Source organism: Trachypithecus francoisi, unplaced genomic scaffold (assembly GCF_009764315.1).
Source record: "Trachypithecus francoisi isolate TF-2019V2 unplaced genomic scaffold, Tfra_2.0 Lachesis_group0, whole genome shotgun sequence".
Classification (NCBI taxonomy): Eukaryota; Metazoa; Chordata; class Mammalia; order Primates; family Cercopithecidae; genus Trachypithecus; species Trachypithecus francoisi.
The window spans coordinates 126,030,057-126,046,685 of NW_022681453.1; the positions used below are offsets into that span (position 1 = coordinate 126,030,057).

General features: G+C 37.5%; 1 protein-coding gene across 2 annotated transcripts in view; it reads right to left on the reverse strand.

Moving 5' to 3' along the window:
• Positions 1–16,629, reverse strand: part of ZMAT3 (zinc finger matrin-type 3) — a 55,028-nt gene that overhangs the window by 34,700 nt on the left and 3,699 nt on the right. For both annotated transcript variants that reach the window (XM_033211753.1, XM_033211752.1), the window contains exon 2: positions 15,597–15,923. In XM_033211753.1, coding sequence (XP_033067644.1) covers positions 15,597–15,866 — 270 coding nt within the window. In that variant the 5' untranslated portion in view covers positions 15,867–15,923. The remainder of the gene's footprint in view (positions 1–15,596; positions 15,924–16,629) is intronic.

The window sequence follows — 16,629 nt, forward strand, 5'->3', positions numbered from 1 at the left end:
ACAGGTCTGAGGGACGAGCTTGCAACCCATGGCATACCTGAGTAAGGAAACTGATGTAGTGGCAAAGGATTGGCCTCATTGTTTACAGGTAGTAGCAGCAGTAGCAGTCTTAGTATCTGAAGCAGTTGAAATGATACAGGGAAGAGATCTTACTGTGTGGACATCTCATGATATGAACAGCATACTCACTGCTAAAGGAGACTTGTGGCTGTCAGACAACGATTTGCCTAAATATCAGGCTCTAGTACTTGAAGGGCCAGTGCTGCGACTGTGCACTTGTGCAACTCTTAACACACCCACATTTCTTCCAGACAGTGAAGAAAAGATAGAACATAACTGTCAACAAGTAATTGCTCAAACCTACACCACTCGAGGGGACCTTTTAGAGGTTCCCTTGGCTGAGCCCGACCTCAACTTGCATACTGACGGAAGCTCCTTTGTAGAAAAAGGACTTCAAAAAGCGGGTGTGCAGTGGTCACTGATAATGGAATACTTGAAAGTAATCCCCTCACTCCAGGAACTACTGCTCAGCTGGCAGAACTAATAGCCCTCACTCGGGCACTAGAATTAGAATAAGGAAAAAGGGTAAATATATATACAGACTCTCTAGGTATGCTTACCTAGTCCTCCATGCCCATGCAGCAATATGGAGAGAAAGGGAATTCCTAACTTCTGAGGGAACACCCATCAAACATCAGGAAGCCATTAGGAGATTATTATTGGCTGTACAGAAACCTGAAGAGGTGGCAGTCATACACCGCCGGGGTCATCAGAAAGGAAAGGAAAGGGAAATAGAAGGGAACCGCCAAGCGGATATTGAAGCCAAAAGAACCACAAGGCAGGACCCTCCATTAGAAATGCTTATAGAAAGAACCCTCGTATGGGGTAATCCGCTCTGGGAAACCAAGTCGCAGTACTCAGAAGAAGAAATAGAATGGGGAACCTCATGAGGACATAGTTTCCTCCCCTCAGGATGTCTAGCCACCGAAGAAGGCTTTTTCCTGCAGCTAACCAATGGAAATTACTTAAAACCCTTCACCAAACCTTTCACTTAGGCATTGATAACACCCATCAGATGGCCAAATCATTATTTACCGGACCAGGTCTTTTCAAAACCATCAAGCAGATAGTCAGGGCCTGTAAACTGTGCCAAAGAAATAATCCCCTGCACTGCAGGCCATACATTTCAATCCCTGTATCTTTAACCTCCTTGTTAAGTTTGTCTCTTCCAGAATCAAAGCTGTAAAACTACAAATAGTTCTTCAAATGGAACCCCAGATGCAGTCCATGACTAAGATCTACCGTGGACCCCTGGACCGGCCTGCTAGCCCATGCTCCGATGTTAATGACATTGAAGGCACCCCTCCTGAGGAAATCTCAACTGCACAACCCCTACTATGCCCCAATTCAGCAGGAAGCAGTTACAGCAGTCGTCAGCCAACCTCCCCAACAGCTCTTGGATTTTCCTGTTGAGAGGGGGGACTGACCTGTTGAGAGACAGGACTAGCTGGATTCCCTAGGCAGACAAAGAATCCCTAAGCCTAGCTGGGAAGATGACCGCTTCCACCTTTAAACACGGGGCTTGCAACTTAGCTCAATATCCGACCAATTAGATGGTAAAGAGAGCTCACTAAAATGCTAATTAGGCAAAAACAGGAGGTAAAGAAATAGCCAATCATCTATTGCCTGAAAGCACAGCAGGAGGGACAATGATCGGGACATAAGCCCAGGCATTTGAGCTGGCAACGGCTATCCTCTCTGGCTTCCCTCTCTTTGTATGGGAGCTCTGCTTTCACTCTATTAAAACTTGCAACTGAGAAAAAAAAAAAAAAAAAAGCAGGCACCACAGAAAGGTGAAGTCCAACTTAAAGAAATCAAAAAATAATACAGGTACGAATGGAAAATTTCCAGTGAAATACCATAAATAAAAAACAATCACAACTTCTGGAAATGAAGGACATGCTTAGAGAAATGCAAAACACACTGAAAAGTCTCAGCAATAGACTCGAACAAGTAGAAGAAAGAACTTCAGAGCTCAAAGATAAGGCTTTCGAATTAACCCAAACCAATAAAGACAAAGAAAAAAAGAATTTTTAAAAAATGAACAAAGCCTCCAAGAAGTTTAAGATTATGATAAACAACCAAACCTAAGAATAACTGCTGTTCCTGAGGAAGAAGAGAAATCTAAAAGTTTGAAAAACATATTTGAGGGAATAATTGAGGAAAACTTCCCCAGCCTTGCTAGAGATCTAGACATCTGAATACAAGAAGCTCAAAGAACACCGAGGAAATTCACTGCAAAAAGATCATCACCTAGGCATACAGTCATCAGGTTACCCAAAGTCAAGATGAAAGAAAGAATCTTAAGAGCTGTGAGGCAAGAGCATAAGGTAACCTATAAAGGAAAACCTATCAGATTAACAGCAGATTTCTCAGCTGAAACCCTACAAGCTAGAAGGAACTGGGGTCCTATCTTTAGCCTCCTTAAACAATTATCAGCCAAGAACTTTGTATCCAGTGAAACTAAGCTGCATAAATGAAGGAAAGATACAGTCTTTGTCAGACAAAAAAATTCTGAGATAATTTGCCACTACCAAGCCAGCACTACAAGAACTACTAAAAGGAGTTCTAAATATTGAAACAAATCCTCAAAAGACACCAAAATAGGATAGCCTTAAAGCATAAATCTCACAGGACCTATAAAACAACACAGTGGAAAAAAAAAAAAAACCCAGATATTCAGGCAAAAAAAAAAAAAAAAAACAAACACAGCACAATAAACAAAATAGTACTTCACATCTCAATATTAAAATTGAATGCAAATGGCCTAAATTCTCCACTTAAAAGATTCCAAATGGCAGAACGGATAAGAATTCACCAACCAAGTATCTGCTATCTTTAAGAGACTCACATAAACTTAAGGTAAAGGGGTGAAAAAAGATATTCCATGCAAATGGACAACAAAAGTGAGCAGGAGTAGCTATTCTTATTTAAGACAAAACAAACTTTAAAGCAACAGCAGTTTAAAAAAACAAAGAGGGTCATTATACAATAATAAAAGGACTAGTACAAAAGGAAAATATCACAATCCTAAATATATATACACCCATCGCTGGAGCTTGCAAACTTATAAAACAATTACTACTAGACCCAACAAATGAGATAGACAGCTATACAATAATTGTGGGGGACTTCGATACTCCACTGACAGCACTAGACAGGTCAGAAAGTCAACAAAGAAACAATGGATTTAAACTATACATTAGAAGAAATGCACTTCACAGATATTTACAGACCATCCTACCCAACAACTGCAGAATATACATTCTATTCATCAGCACATGGGACATTCTTCAAGATAGACCATATGATAGCCACAAAACAAGTCTCAACAAATTTAAGAAAATCAAATTTATAGCAAGTACTTTCTCAGACCACAGTGGAATAAAATTGGAAATCAACTCCAAAAGAAACCCTCAAAACCATGCAAATACATGGAAATTAAATAACCTGCTCCTGAATGATTGTTGGGTCAACAATAAAATCAAGATGGAAATTAAAAGATTATTTGAACTGAATGACAATAGTGACACAACCTATGAAAACCTCTGGGATACAGCAAAGGCAGTGTTAAGAGGAAAGTTCATAGTATTAACTGCCTACATCAAAAAGTCTCAAAGAACACAAATAGACAATGTAAGGTCACACCTCACAGAACTGGAGAAACAAGAACAATCCAGACCCAAACCCAGCGGAAGATCAGTCAAGATCAGAACAGAACTCAATGAAACAAAAACATTACAAAAGATAAGTGAAACAAAAAGTAGGTTTTTCGACAAGATAAACAAAACTGATAGATCATTATTGAGGTTAGCCAAGAAAATAAGAGACAAAATCCAAATAAGCTCAATTAGAAATGAAATGTGAGATATTACAACCCATACCACAGAAATACAAAAAAATCATTCACGGCTACTATGAACACCTTTATGTGGATAAACTAGAAAACCTAAAGGAGATGGATAGAAATATACAACCCTTCTAGATTAAACCAAGAATACATAGGAACTGAACAGACCAATAACAAGCAGTGAGATTGCAATGGTAATTAAAAACTTACCAACAAAAAAAAGTCCAAGACCAGCAATATGCACAGCTGAATTCTATCAGACATTCAAAGAAGAACTGGTACCAATCCTACTGACACTACTCCAAAAGACAAAGAAAGAGGGAATCCTTCCTAAATCATTCTATGAAGTCAATATCACCCTAATACCAAAACCAGGAAAGGACATTACAAAAAAAAGAAAACTACAGACCAATATCCCTGATGAACATAGATGTAAAATCCTCAACAAAATACTAGCTAACCAAATCCAACAGCATATCAAAAAGATAATCCACCATCATCAAGTGGGTTTCACACCAGGGATTCAGGGATGGTTTTACCTCTAGGGATAGTTTAACATCCTTGAGTCAATAAATGTGATACACCACATAAACAGAATTAAAAACAAAAATCATATGATCACCTCAATAGACAAAGAAAAAGCATTTGACAAAATCCAGCATCCCTTTATGGTTAAAACCCTCAGCAAAATCAGCATAGAAGGAACACACCTTAAGGTAATAAAAGCCATCTATGACAAACCCACAGACAACACTATATTGAATGCGGAAAAGCTGAAAGCATTCCCCCTGAGAACTGGAACAAGACAAGGATGCCCACTTTCACCACTTCTATTCAACCTAGTACTGGAAATCCTAGCCACAGCAATCAGACAAGAGAAAGAAATGAATGGCATCCAAATCAGTAAAGAGAAAGTCAAACTGTCACTATTTGCTAATGACATGATTGTGTATCTAGCAAATCCTAAAGACTTAATCCAAAAAGCAACTGGTACTGGTAAATGAATTCAGCAAAGTTTTGGGATACAAAATTAATATACACAAATCAGTAGCTCTGCTATACACCAACAGCGACCAAGCAGAGAATTAAATCAAGAACTCAACCCCTTTTACAATAGCTGCAAAAAAAAAAAAAAGGAATATACTTAACCAAAGAGCTGAAAGACCTCTACAAAGAAAAGCACAGAACACTGCTGAAGGAAATCATAGATGACACAAAAAAACGGAAGCACATCCCATGCTCACGATGGGTAGAATCAATGTTGTGAAAATGACCACACTGCCAAAAGCAATCTACAAATTCAATGCAATTCCCATCAAAATACCATCATCAAATTCAATGCAATTCCCATCAAAATACCATCATCATTCTTCACAGAACTAGAAAAAAAAATGCTAAAATTCATATGGAACCAAAAAAGAGCCCTCATAGCCAAAGCAAGACTAAGCAAAAAGAACAAATCTAGAGACCTTACATTACCTGACTTCAAACTATAGTATATGGCTACAGTCACCAAAACAGCATGGTACTGGCATAAAAACAGGCATTTAGACCAATAAAACAGAATAGAGAATGCGGAAATAAAGCCAAATACTTACGGTCAACTGAGATTCAACAAAAGAAACAAAAACATAAAGTGAGGAAAGGACACCCTACTAAACAAAAGGTGCTGGGATAATTGGCAAGCCACATGTAGAATAATGAAACTGGATCCTCATCTCTCACCTTATGCAAACATCAACTAGAGATGGATCAAAGACTTAAATCTAAAACCTGAAACCATAAAAATTCTAGAACATTGGAAAACATTCTTCTAGACATTGACTTAAGCGAAGACTTCATGACCAAGAACCCAAAAGCAAATGCAACTCAAACAAAGATAAATAGATGGGACTTAATTAAACTAAAAAGCTTCTGTACAGCAAAAGAAATAATCAGCAGAGTAAACAGACAATCCACAGAGTAGGAGAAAATCTTTGCAATCTATACATCCAACAAAGGACTAATATCTGGTCTACAAAGGATTCAAACAAATCAGCAACAAAAAAATAAACAATAGCATCAAAAAGTGGCCTACGGATATGAATAGACAATTCTCAAAAGAAGACATACAAATGGCCAACAAACATATGAAAAAAAGGCTCAACATCAGTAATTATCAGAGAAATGAAAATCAAAACCACCACATGATACCACCTTACTCCTACAAGAACGGCCGTAATCAAAAAATCAAAAAATAATAGATGTTGGTATGGATGTGGTGAAAAAGGGAACACTTTTCCACTACTGTTAGGAATGTAAAATAGTACAACCACTATGGAAAACAGTGTGGCAATTCCCTCCTTAAAGAACTAAAAGTAGATCTACCATTTGATCCAGCAATCCCTCTCCTGGTTATCTACCCAGAGGAAAAGAAGTCATTATATGAAAATGATACTTGTACACACGTTTATACGAGCACAATTCGCAGCTGAAAAAATATGCCCATCAATCCACGAGTAGATAAAGAAAATGTGGCATATATTAATATATACTATGGAATACTCCTCAGCCATAAAAAGGAACGAAATAATGGCATTTGCAGCAACCTGGGCTGGGCGCGGTGGCTCACGCCTGCAATCCCAGCACTTTGAAAGGCTGAAGCGGGTAGATCACATGAGGTCAGGAATTCAAGACCAGCCTGGCCAACATGGTGAAACACTATCTCTACTAAACATACAAAAATTAGCCAGGCACCATGGCAGGCGCCTGTAATTCCAGCGACTCCGGAGGCTAAGGCAGGAGAATCACTTCAGCCCAGGAGGCGGAGGTTGCAGTGAGCAGAGATTGTACCACTGCACTCCAACCTGGGTGACAGAGGGAGACTCTGTCTCAAAAAAAGTAAAATAAATCAAAATAAATAAAATTAGAATATAGGTATAGATACAAATTATATCTATAGAAATACAGAATATATCTATAGATATAGAATATATATAAAACAAAATTAGAATCCATAAATCCACAGTAATATAAATAACTGAATAAATAAATGCAAAAATGGGAAAGACCTTCTTAAAGTAAAATTTCAAGTAACAAGTTTAGAAGGAATGATTAAAACAGAAAAAGCACCAATTGGCAAATGCCACTCTAATAATTATTGGAGACAAGAATCATCACTGACCAAAACTATGATGAGAAATAAAATATTCACAGTCTTAAAGCACCTCCCCATATAACATTTGTTGAACACAAAAAGAAAAAGAATAACTTTGCAAAGGAGAACTATGGCAGGCACCAGCTTAAACGAGTGATCAGAGTTAACAGCACCAGTAATAAAAGATACTCACATCACGTCTTTGTTGATATGACACACTAGGAAGAACACAGTATCATTTCTGTGGTATTCTTGCTAAAAAAGACATAACCTGAATTTAATCAAACATCAAACAAGCCCAAATTTGGGACATTCTACAAAACAACTCTTCAAAAATGGCAAGATGATAAAAAGCAAAGAAAAACCAAGGACCTAGCCAAATTAAAGGAGACATGAAAACTACCTGCAAAATTTCATCCTGGATTAAATAACTGGAACCAGGGAAAGGCCATTAGTACACAATTAATGTAATGTAAACAGTATATAAACAATATTATTTGAATCTGTGTTAAATTCCTGATTTTGACAACTATACTGTAGCTATGTAAAATGTTAATGTTTGGGGAGCCTGAATAAGGTGCATACAGGAATTATTTGTACTATTTTTGGAACTGTTTTGTAAGTCTAGAATAATTCAAACTAAAAAGTTGATAAAATAAAAATAAAACTTGTCAAATGCCACAATTGTCCAATGCAGAGCCTGGACAATCTGGTTCCACTGCACCTTGGGAACACTCAACACTATCAAGGACTATCTCAGGTATCAGGAACTCTTCTAAATGCCCTACACATATTAACACGCAGGTATTATTAGTATCATCCTTCTCCTCATCATCTCCTTCTTCATGAAGCAGAGAAGGGTTAGGAAATGTTTCCGATATCATACATCTAGCGAATAGTAAGACTACAAGATCAAATACTAGTCTGACCCCAAAGTCTGTGATTTCAGGTTCTTAATTAATATCCTATAAAACAGATGCTATGAAATGAGAATAAGAAATCCAGAAGTCTTATTTATTTAAATCAGTGTTAATTTCCTGATTTTGACAATTGTACTGTCATTATGTAAAATGTTAATGTTTGAATGTAACATTTAAATTTAAAAATTAAAAATACGACTGTCAAATTTAAAAATTCAATATGAGATTAGAAGTTAAGAACATGTCTCAAATCAAAAAAAAAAAAAGAAGAGTGATAAAAGATAGCAGAGACAAACAATATAAAGAATCAATCCATCAATTATACTTCAATAAAGCTAGAAAAATAAAAGAGAATCAATCCAGCAGAACCATGATAATGGCTAACAGGATTCCTAGAAGGAAAGACAAAAAATCTAGAGAATAGTAACTAAGAAAGAATATTTTTTTCTTTGGGAGGCTGAGGCAGGTGGGCCATCTGAGGTCAGGAGTTTGATACCAGCCTGGCCAACATGGTGAAACCCCGTCTCTACTAAAAATACAAAAAACTCAGCTGGGCATGGTGGCAGGCACCTGTAATCCCAGGTACTCGGGTGGCTGAGGCAGGAGAATCACTTAAACATAGGAGGCAGAAGTTACAGTGAGCTGAGACCGCGTCACTGCCCTCTAACCTGGGGAACAGAGTGAGACGCTGTCTCAAAAAAAAAAAAAAAAGAATAGTTTTTTAAATTCTCCAGAGCAAGAGAACAGAAGTACACAAACTGAAATGATCTACCAGTGCTGACCAGGACAAATGAAAAAGTATCCAGGGGAAAACAAGACACAACCATCATTGTCAGATCTCAGACTACAAGGATAAAAAGGAGAGCCTAAAAGCTTCCCGGGGAAAAAAAAGAAAGACACAAAATTAAAACAGGTCACCAACAAAAGAATAAGAATCAGAAGATTTCTCTTCAGCAACATTAGATAAAAACAGAAAATAGAGGGCAGCTGTTAACATTCCAAAGAAAAATAATCTTCAACCTGGAACGGAATTGTCAAATATGAAGGCACAACGCAAATATTTTTTAGAAACACAGGGCTCAAAAAAATGTATTCCCCATTACTCCCTCATTTTATTTCAAGGAAAAAAATGTGTTATACATTTATATTCATTCTTTCTTCCTTAAAGTAATGTGACAATATACTCCAACAAAACAAGATTTAAAAAAGAAAACACATATATTTAGAAAATAGTGGTCCAACCTAAAGAGCAGTAAGTCCAAAGTTGACAAAGCTGTGTAGCAAACCAAAAAGACGCCAGCTGAAAATGGAGCAAGGAGATAGAGGGATCTAGGATAAAAAGAAAATTCCATACAATAAAAAGTGGGGTTGAGACTTAGGCGTGGAGAGGAGAATGGTGATATGAAAAATATAATGCTAGAAAAAGAGGGGAGAAGAAAAGCAACCAAAAACTCCAGGAAATACAAAAACCTACACTCCGGGAAATACAAAACCCTATACAATGAAGTAGTGATTCAAATATAGAACAACTAATCCAAAGTAGAACAACTAGTCAAAATCAGAATCAGAAAACAGTAGGTTTCATGAAGATAAATGAAATGTAAGCAATATAAAGAAAGATTGAGATGCTAATAGCTTTTTTGTAAAGCTTAAGATTCTTCTCTCTAGTTTTTTTTTTTAAAGTACCAGAAACTCAAGGAAAAACAGAAAGTTATTTCAAAGTTATAATCCACATATGAAGCAAACTAAAATAGACACAATTTTGAGCAACTGGTAGCATTCAGGAAAGGGTTACCTATTTGAATATCTCTTGTGAGTAGCATGAGATCATGACACTGGAAATATAGGGAAGGAAACAGCTCTGCAGTGAACAGTATTTCTCCACTTATAATAATGCAAAATTCCCTATTCACAATAATGCAAATGCTGAATGTTAATTTTCAACAATTGGCATCAACCTGCAAATAGAGCATGGAAAACTTAATTTGATGACAGAATGGATAAAAACATGACCAATCTTGACAGTGTCAAAGTAAAACTACAGCCAGCTCAAGTTGGGAGTCAGAAAGGAGAGAATGGAGAGGGAAAAAACGAAGGGAATGGGTGGAGAATAGGTAATTACTACTTTCCATTATAAACCCTTTGGTTCCTTAGGCATTATTTTAAATAAAAATATTTTTAAATTTTTTTAGGAGAAAGTTGTTACCATTGGCTAATGCTACAAAGGGGTCAAGTGAGAAGGAGTTAAGATTTGGCCTGTAAGATCATGGTGACACTGGAAAGGACCATTTCAGTGGCCTATAGGAATGGAAATCAGCATACAGTGGGCTGGGGAATGAATGGGAAATGAAGACCTGAAGAGAACAATTATACCCAGTAGAATGCTAAGGACAGGAGAGAAGAGGAGAAAGGTTGCTGACAGCAGGGATTAAAAGTAATGGGAAGGTTGCTGCTGCTATTTTTATTTATATAGAAGAGACTTGAGCAGAGTTTTTGATTGAGGTGAAAAGGCAATGAAATCCAGAAAACAGGATGAGGAATCAAACTTGGACAAAAGAAAGGGTATCTATCATTTTGAAATAAGAAGAAATGAGGCAGAGGTAAACTAGAGGAGGAGGCAGAAAACTGGCAGGATCACAGAGAGCTTCTGCCCTCTCAAGTGATCAAAGCAACAGCTAGAAAAGCCTACAGAGGTGGTGATTTCAGAGAGCAGAAGAAGAAAACCAACAAGAATTGATTATTGGGTAAATGGACTAAGCTGACAGACGAGTAGTATGGTTGAAATTTGAAAATCATTTTATTTGAACTTACATTTGAAAATCATTTTATTTTGCCTCATTTGTTGGTTGAATTATTCTTCATGAGACTCTTTTAAGGTAACCTGGTATTTGGATCTAAAAGAGTATCTCTGGAGAACGATCAAGGAAAACAAAGTTTTGCTTATTTACACAAGGTCCTACAGCAAGTTACTATCAAAGTAGTAACAACAGTAAGACAACTGTGTACCATCTCATTCTGCTCATTTGAGACCCAAACACTTCTAAACAATAGCAACCTATTTCAACCAACCAGTATTTATTAACACATACAATTCTCACAATACTGCACAGGAAGTACAATGATCCCTACTTTACAGATATTTTATAAAGAGAGATTCAGTGTCTTGCCTAAAGTAACTGAGCCAAGATTCCAGCCCAAAGCTGTTAGATTCCAAAGCATATATGCCACGTGTAAAGCACATGCATTAAAACCAAATCTGAAGTGTGTTTTAGCCATTCTCAGTCCACTGTAAGTCCATTTGGAAAAAAGTCAAATCGGAGAATTTTGAATACATGAAAATTAGCTGAGATTTAATTCACTGATCCAAACCTGGGTGATCAATATTAAGATGTAAGTGCCAAAATCAGTGCTTTAAATTTGGGGGAAAATCTAACAGCATTCTCTTCATTATGAATTATGAATTAAGACCACTACATTCAGCATCCTAATTCTAAAGCTACTCTTCCACCTGTATTATCTTTCTCTAATCAATCTAATTAACATAGTAGGTTGTTATTTGACTACTAAATATTACAAATAGAAAGCCATGTTTATGACAAATTTTATAAATGTACTGTAAGTAGATCTTGTCAAATATATACATGCAAATTAGCAAATAAACTGGCGACTTTAAACTGTGGATGCCTTAGCAAAATTCATCCATGCTTTTTGCTTTTTTTATTTCTGTTAATAACCTTTCATGCTAAAGCAATTCCTCCTCTGGGTAGTTATGCTGATGAACCAGTGGTATGTTACCCCATGCCAGCCTTGCCCTAAGTAACCTGAAGCCTGCAGATAGACTTTAATAAAATGAAAGTATGTTTCTCCTCCAAAGACTGGATTTTAAATTAAGTTATACCTAAAGCCCTAATTTTAAGAATATAAAATTCGATGGCTTCATTAAAAATGAAACAACAGCTGACGATGTTTTGAAGCCAACTGATCAGTCTTAAAAAGTACTTGGAATAAAACTAAATCTATAATGACTACAGATACACATGGGTCACTGCTAAGGTAGCCCCAGCTTGGGAACACTGGGACGTCAGGAAAAAAACGCTAGTGAGCTTAAAGGGAAGTATTTATTGGGTAGTTTCTACTGCATGTCCTGGATTACTGGAACATGATACAGTCTGGCTCTAGTGCAACCACCGTTGTTTACAATACCTGAGGCAATTTGAAACTCCACAATTTCAACAATGGCATCAACTGACTAAAAAGTTTTGAGTAATGTAATCACAGTGATTTATCACTTCTCACAAATGCATTTCTAGCTCATAAACAGGCTACTCATGACCCATTTTATCTCACACATAAGTGAAATAATGAAAGTACAGTTTGGTAATGCTCTGTATTAAAAATTAGAAAGTAAGATTTTAGTCTTGAAATAAAATTGTACAGCCATCATCTCATTTAACCCTAAACCACTTTGTTGTATTAGTCTACAATCATTGGCATTCTACTTATTCCTGTGCTTGGTAAGCCTTACTCATTGGTCTTACACTTCTCTTTTTTGTGTGTTTTGTTGTTGTTGTTGTTATTGTCATTGTTGTTGTTGTTGTCTTTGTTTGCTGGAGTGCAGTGGCATGATCATAGCTCACTGCTGCCTCAATCTCCCAGGCTCAAGTGAGCCTCCTGTCTCAGCCTCACGAATAGCTGGGACTACAAGTGTCTGCCACTATGCTCACCTAATTTCCTTGTATTTTTGTAGAGAGAGGGTCTTGTTATGCTGTCCAGGCTGGTCTTGAACTCCTGAATGCAAGCAATCTTCCCGCCTCAGCCTCCCAAAGTGCTGGGATTACAGGTGTGAGGCACCACACCTGGCCTGGTCTTAGCCTTGTCTTCAGTAATCTTTCTTTTATTACTGCTTATTCATGTACACCCTCTGATGCATCTTTTTGGCTAACATTTCTATGCTTTCCTTCTTTGGTAGCTCACCCACTTCTAGAGTTATGTTCACACTCTGATTGTTTATTATCCTGATCTACATTTTGGACTATACACTCTTATCTTGACCATTTCTATCTTATTAAAATCCACACTTCACTTCTAAGATGACCTTTTTTCTATGTTCCCCTAATGCAATTGCTCTGTATTTTTACACATGAACTGCTTTGCCTTAGTTTCTCTGTTAAAAACTTCTCTCTCTAAGAGTTACCAATAACATCAGTCTCATTCGAATCTTTGCTTCCAAACTCTTAGCAATATACTTTATTATACCCAAACTTTTCATTTTCTGTAAGCTTTTACTTTCTGATTACTAGCTTGCCTCTTTTCTTTCCCATCTTTAACGCTGGTTTTTAGCTGCTTAAGTTGTCCCGTTACATCCTGTTCTCCTTCAACCTTTCCACTTAAAAATTCTGATTTTTGAGAAATTTACCTAAATTGTATTTCCCTTTTCTTATATTTTCTAATTTATTTATTCACTGTATCATTGAGGAAACTGAAATTAAGTATAATTACTAATCTTGTCAACTAAAAAGTTTAGAACAAACATAAGCAAAAATGTAAAATAAAAGAAAAAAACAAATGTTGATTCTGTTTATCTAGTTTTAGCCTATAATCCAATGACCTTGCATCAAACTGAATCTTCTCTATGTATCATCAGTAGCACCTTTCAAAGTCCATGAAGTCAAAAAGTTTTATTAGAAGAAAAAAGAAATAAGGTATATGTATAATCAATGGACATGTTAAAATTACACACTGCCCAAGAGTTTTCCCTCATAAAAGTAACCAACTCTTCCTTAAAAGGGAATTATAGGCTGGGTGTGGTAGGTCACTCATGCCTATAATCCCAGCACTTTGGGAGGCTGAATCTAGCCAATATGGCGAACTTCCATCTCTACCAAAAATACAAAAAGTAGCTGGGTGTGCTGGTGTGCGCCCGAAGTCCCAGCTACTCGGGAGGCTGAGGCATGAGAATCGCTTGAAGCCAGGAGACAGGGGCTGCAGTGAGCCAAGATCGTACCACTGCACTCCAGCCTGGGCCACAGAGCAAGACTCTGTGTCAAAATAAATAAATAAATAAATAAATAAAGGTAATTATATATGTGTATAGCATACAAGTGGGTTTGCTCCCAAGTTAATGATTTGTTAGGGGCTTTACACGGCTAATAATTAAACCTTGAGAACTCTGGCTTCTTTTTTCAAAGTGAGTCTTAGGCTATAAAACTGAACATTCCGTAGGAATAAATGAAGAAAGCTAATACAGTCTTGGAGTTGAGATGTATCATCCTAACAGACTCTGCTTGAATGGTAAAGACAGGCAAAGGAAGACCCTGTATCAAACAATTGTACTGGACAGCAAGGTGATGAGAGTAGACACTGGGGAAAGGGGGAAAATGTAAAAATAAAACCAGAAGAGGCCTTTAGGAACCAATGATGACACAGGTCAAGATCTGCGAGATATAATTAACTCAACTCTCTGCACCTGAGGGCAAAACAAAACCACATAATGGGAACTTAAAGAAGGCAACATATTATGTCTTCCCCTAAATACCAGAGAAAACAATTGACCATCAAAATACTTCCCACATACAATCAAAAAGCAACACAATAATCAGTCTTTGGGATCAAAGCAAAACAGAAAAGACTTAACACCCACAGTAAACAAAAACTTTAAGTTGGAGAAAGTTATGGTGCACAACAGAAGAAACACCTGTGTAACAGTCTTCTACCATACTCTCTTATTACTAGAGATTTTTATGCAGATAATAAATAAATCAATGATGTCCCAGGAAGACATCATTCAGTGGGTTTTGTCCTTGATTATTTCCCAGGTCTCTTTTCTCCGAAAAAGGAAATTATTTAACTTTATACAGACAAATGTCTAGAATAAAAAGAAATATTGTAACCTCTCTTTAGAACCAAAGTTTAATTTTCCATTTGTTCTTAGGTAATATTACCCTTTAAAATGGTCCTCTCCACTAGCTATTCAACATGGAGGTGAAAGCTTTACATCTTAAAAACCAGTATTAGTTTACACTAACGGGCTAAAATAAATTAGCGTATGCTTATTATGAATGAAGGATAGGGCTTAATATTCCGATGTCATTTTATTCTCACTATAAAAAGATACCTGTGTTTTCCTTACCAGTGATAGGATATATAAGAGTTATAAGTCAAAAATGGAAAGCATGAGAGTCATGCACAGAGATCACCTTGAAATGATGCAAATTATATTAGCTTCTAAACAATTTTACACTGAATTGAGTTTGGTACATCATGGGTTTGTTTGTTTGAGATGAAGTCTTGCTCTGTCGTCCAGGCTGGTACATCGTGTTTTAAATACTTGCTCTTCTTAAGACCACAGGTTCAAATGCCAGCATAGATAATTTACATTTGCCTGCAAAGACTGGTAAGCTATCGAACGCCACACAGTTTAGTGTAAGAGGTTGAGATCCATTCTACAAAAAGTGATACTTACTTTTAAAGTAAAAACATAAGGCTTTTAATCAAACAAATTTATACTTAGTTGTTCTCTAAGCCATCTTGATATTCCACGCACAGTCATATCTGGAGAGACAACTGCTAAACAGGAAGAGCCCTGAAATGTTCACCCCACTAAATGCCTGGTTTTCTTCTCTCCCTTTACCTGATAATGAGCCTGGGCTTGCTGTGCAGAGTTCAAGGTGACATTGCAGAGTTTGCAGTACAGGGGCTTACATAGCTCCTCCAGGGCACAGTCTTGCTCCCCTTCCTTTGATAACTCTTCTTCCCCTGCAAGAGGCAAGGTAGCCTCCTGCCCAAAAGGCTTCTGTGGTGGAAGCTGCAAGGTTCCTGTAGACCTGGTGGCCACTGACATAGGAGGCGAGGGTGAGGGCTGCTTAGGTGGAGGAAGCACGGCGTGTTGCAAGAGGATCATTGGGTAGGAAAGCCTTGGGCATAATCCAGTGGGTGATAAGAAGCAAGGTCTTCAAATCTGAATCAAGAGCAAAAAAAAAAAAAAAACAAACCATAAACAAAAAACTCACTTAAAAATGAGACTTCACAAGATAACATGTAAATGACAACATAATCTGACCCTTTCTTCTACTTCTCCAAACCCATCCTTGGGACTTCTTTCCTTTGGCCTCATTTAGCAGACTTCCCCTTCCTGTTAATTCATGTTAACATGGTGCTCTTCCACTGAGAATGGCTTTATAGATTTGGCTTTATTTTGCTTGGTACCGTTCCAACTGCTATCCCTCTGGCCCATGAACATTAATAGCATTGCATCCAAGGCTAATTAAATCCAAAAGTCACATGGCTGAAATGGACATCAAAGGTCACCTAGTCCAGACCCCTTCCCTCAGGCACACTAACACTTAAACACTCTTAATGATAATCACGCACAGACAAAAACACCACGAGCTGTCCAGGCATGGTGGCTCATGTCTGTAATCCCAGCATTTTGGGAGGCCGAGGTGGGTGGATCACCTGAGGTCAGGAGTTCGAGACCAGCCTGTTTTAGACACTGTGGTGAAACCCCGTCTCTACTAAAAATACAAACATTAGCTGGGTGTGGTGGCAGGTGCCTGTAATCCCAGCTACTCGGGAGACTGAGGTAGGAGAATCGCTTGAATAGGGGAGGCAGAGGTGGTAGTAAACTGAGATCATGCCACTGCACTCCAGCCTGGGTGACAGAG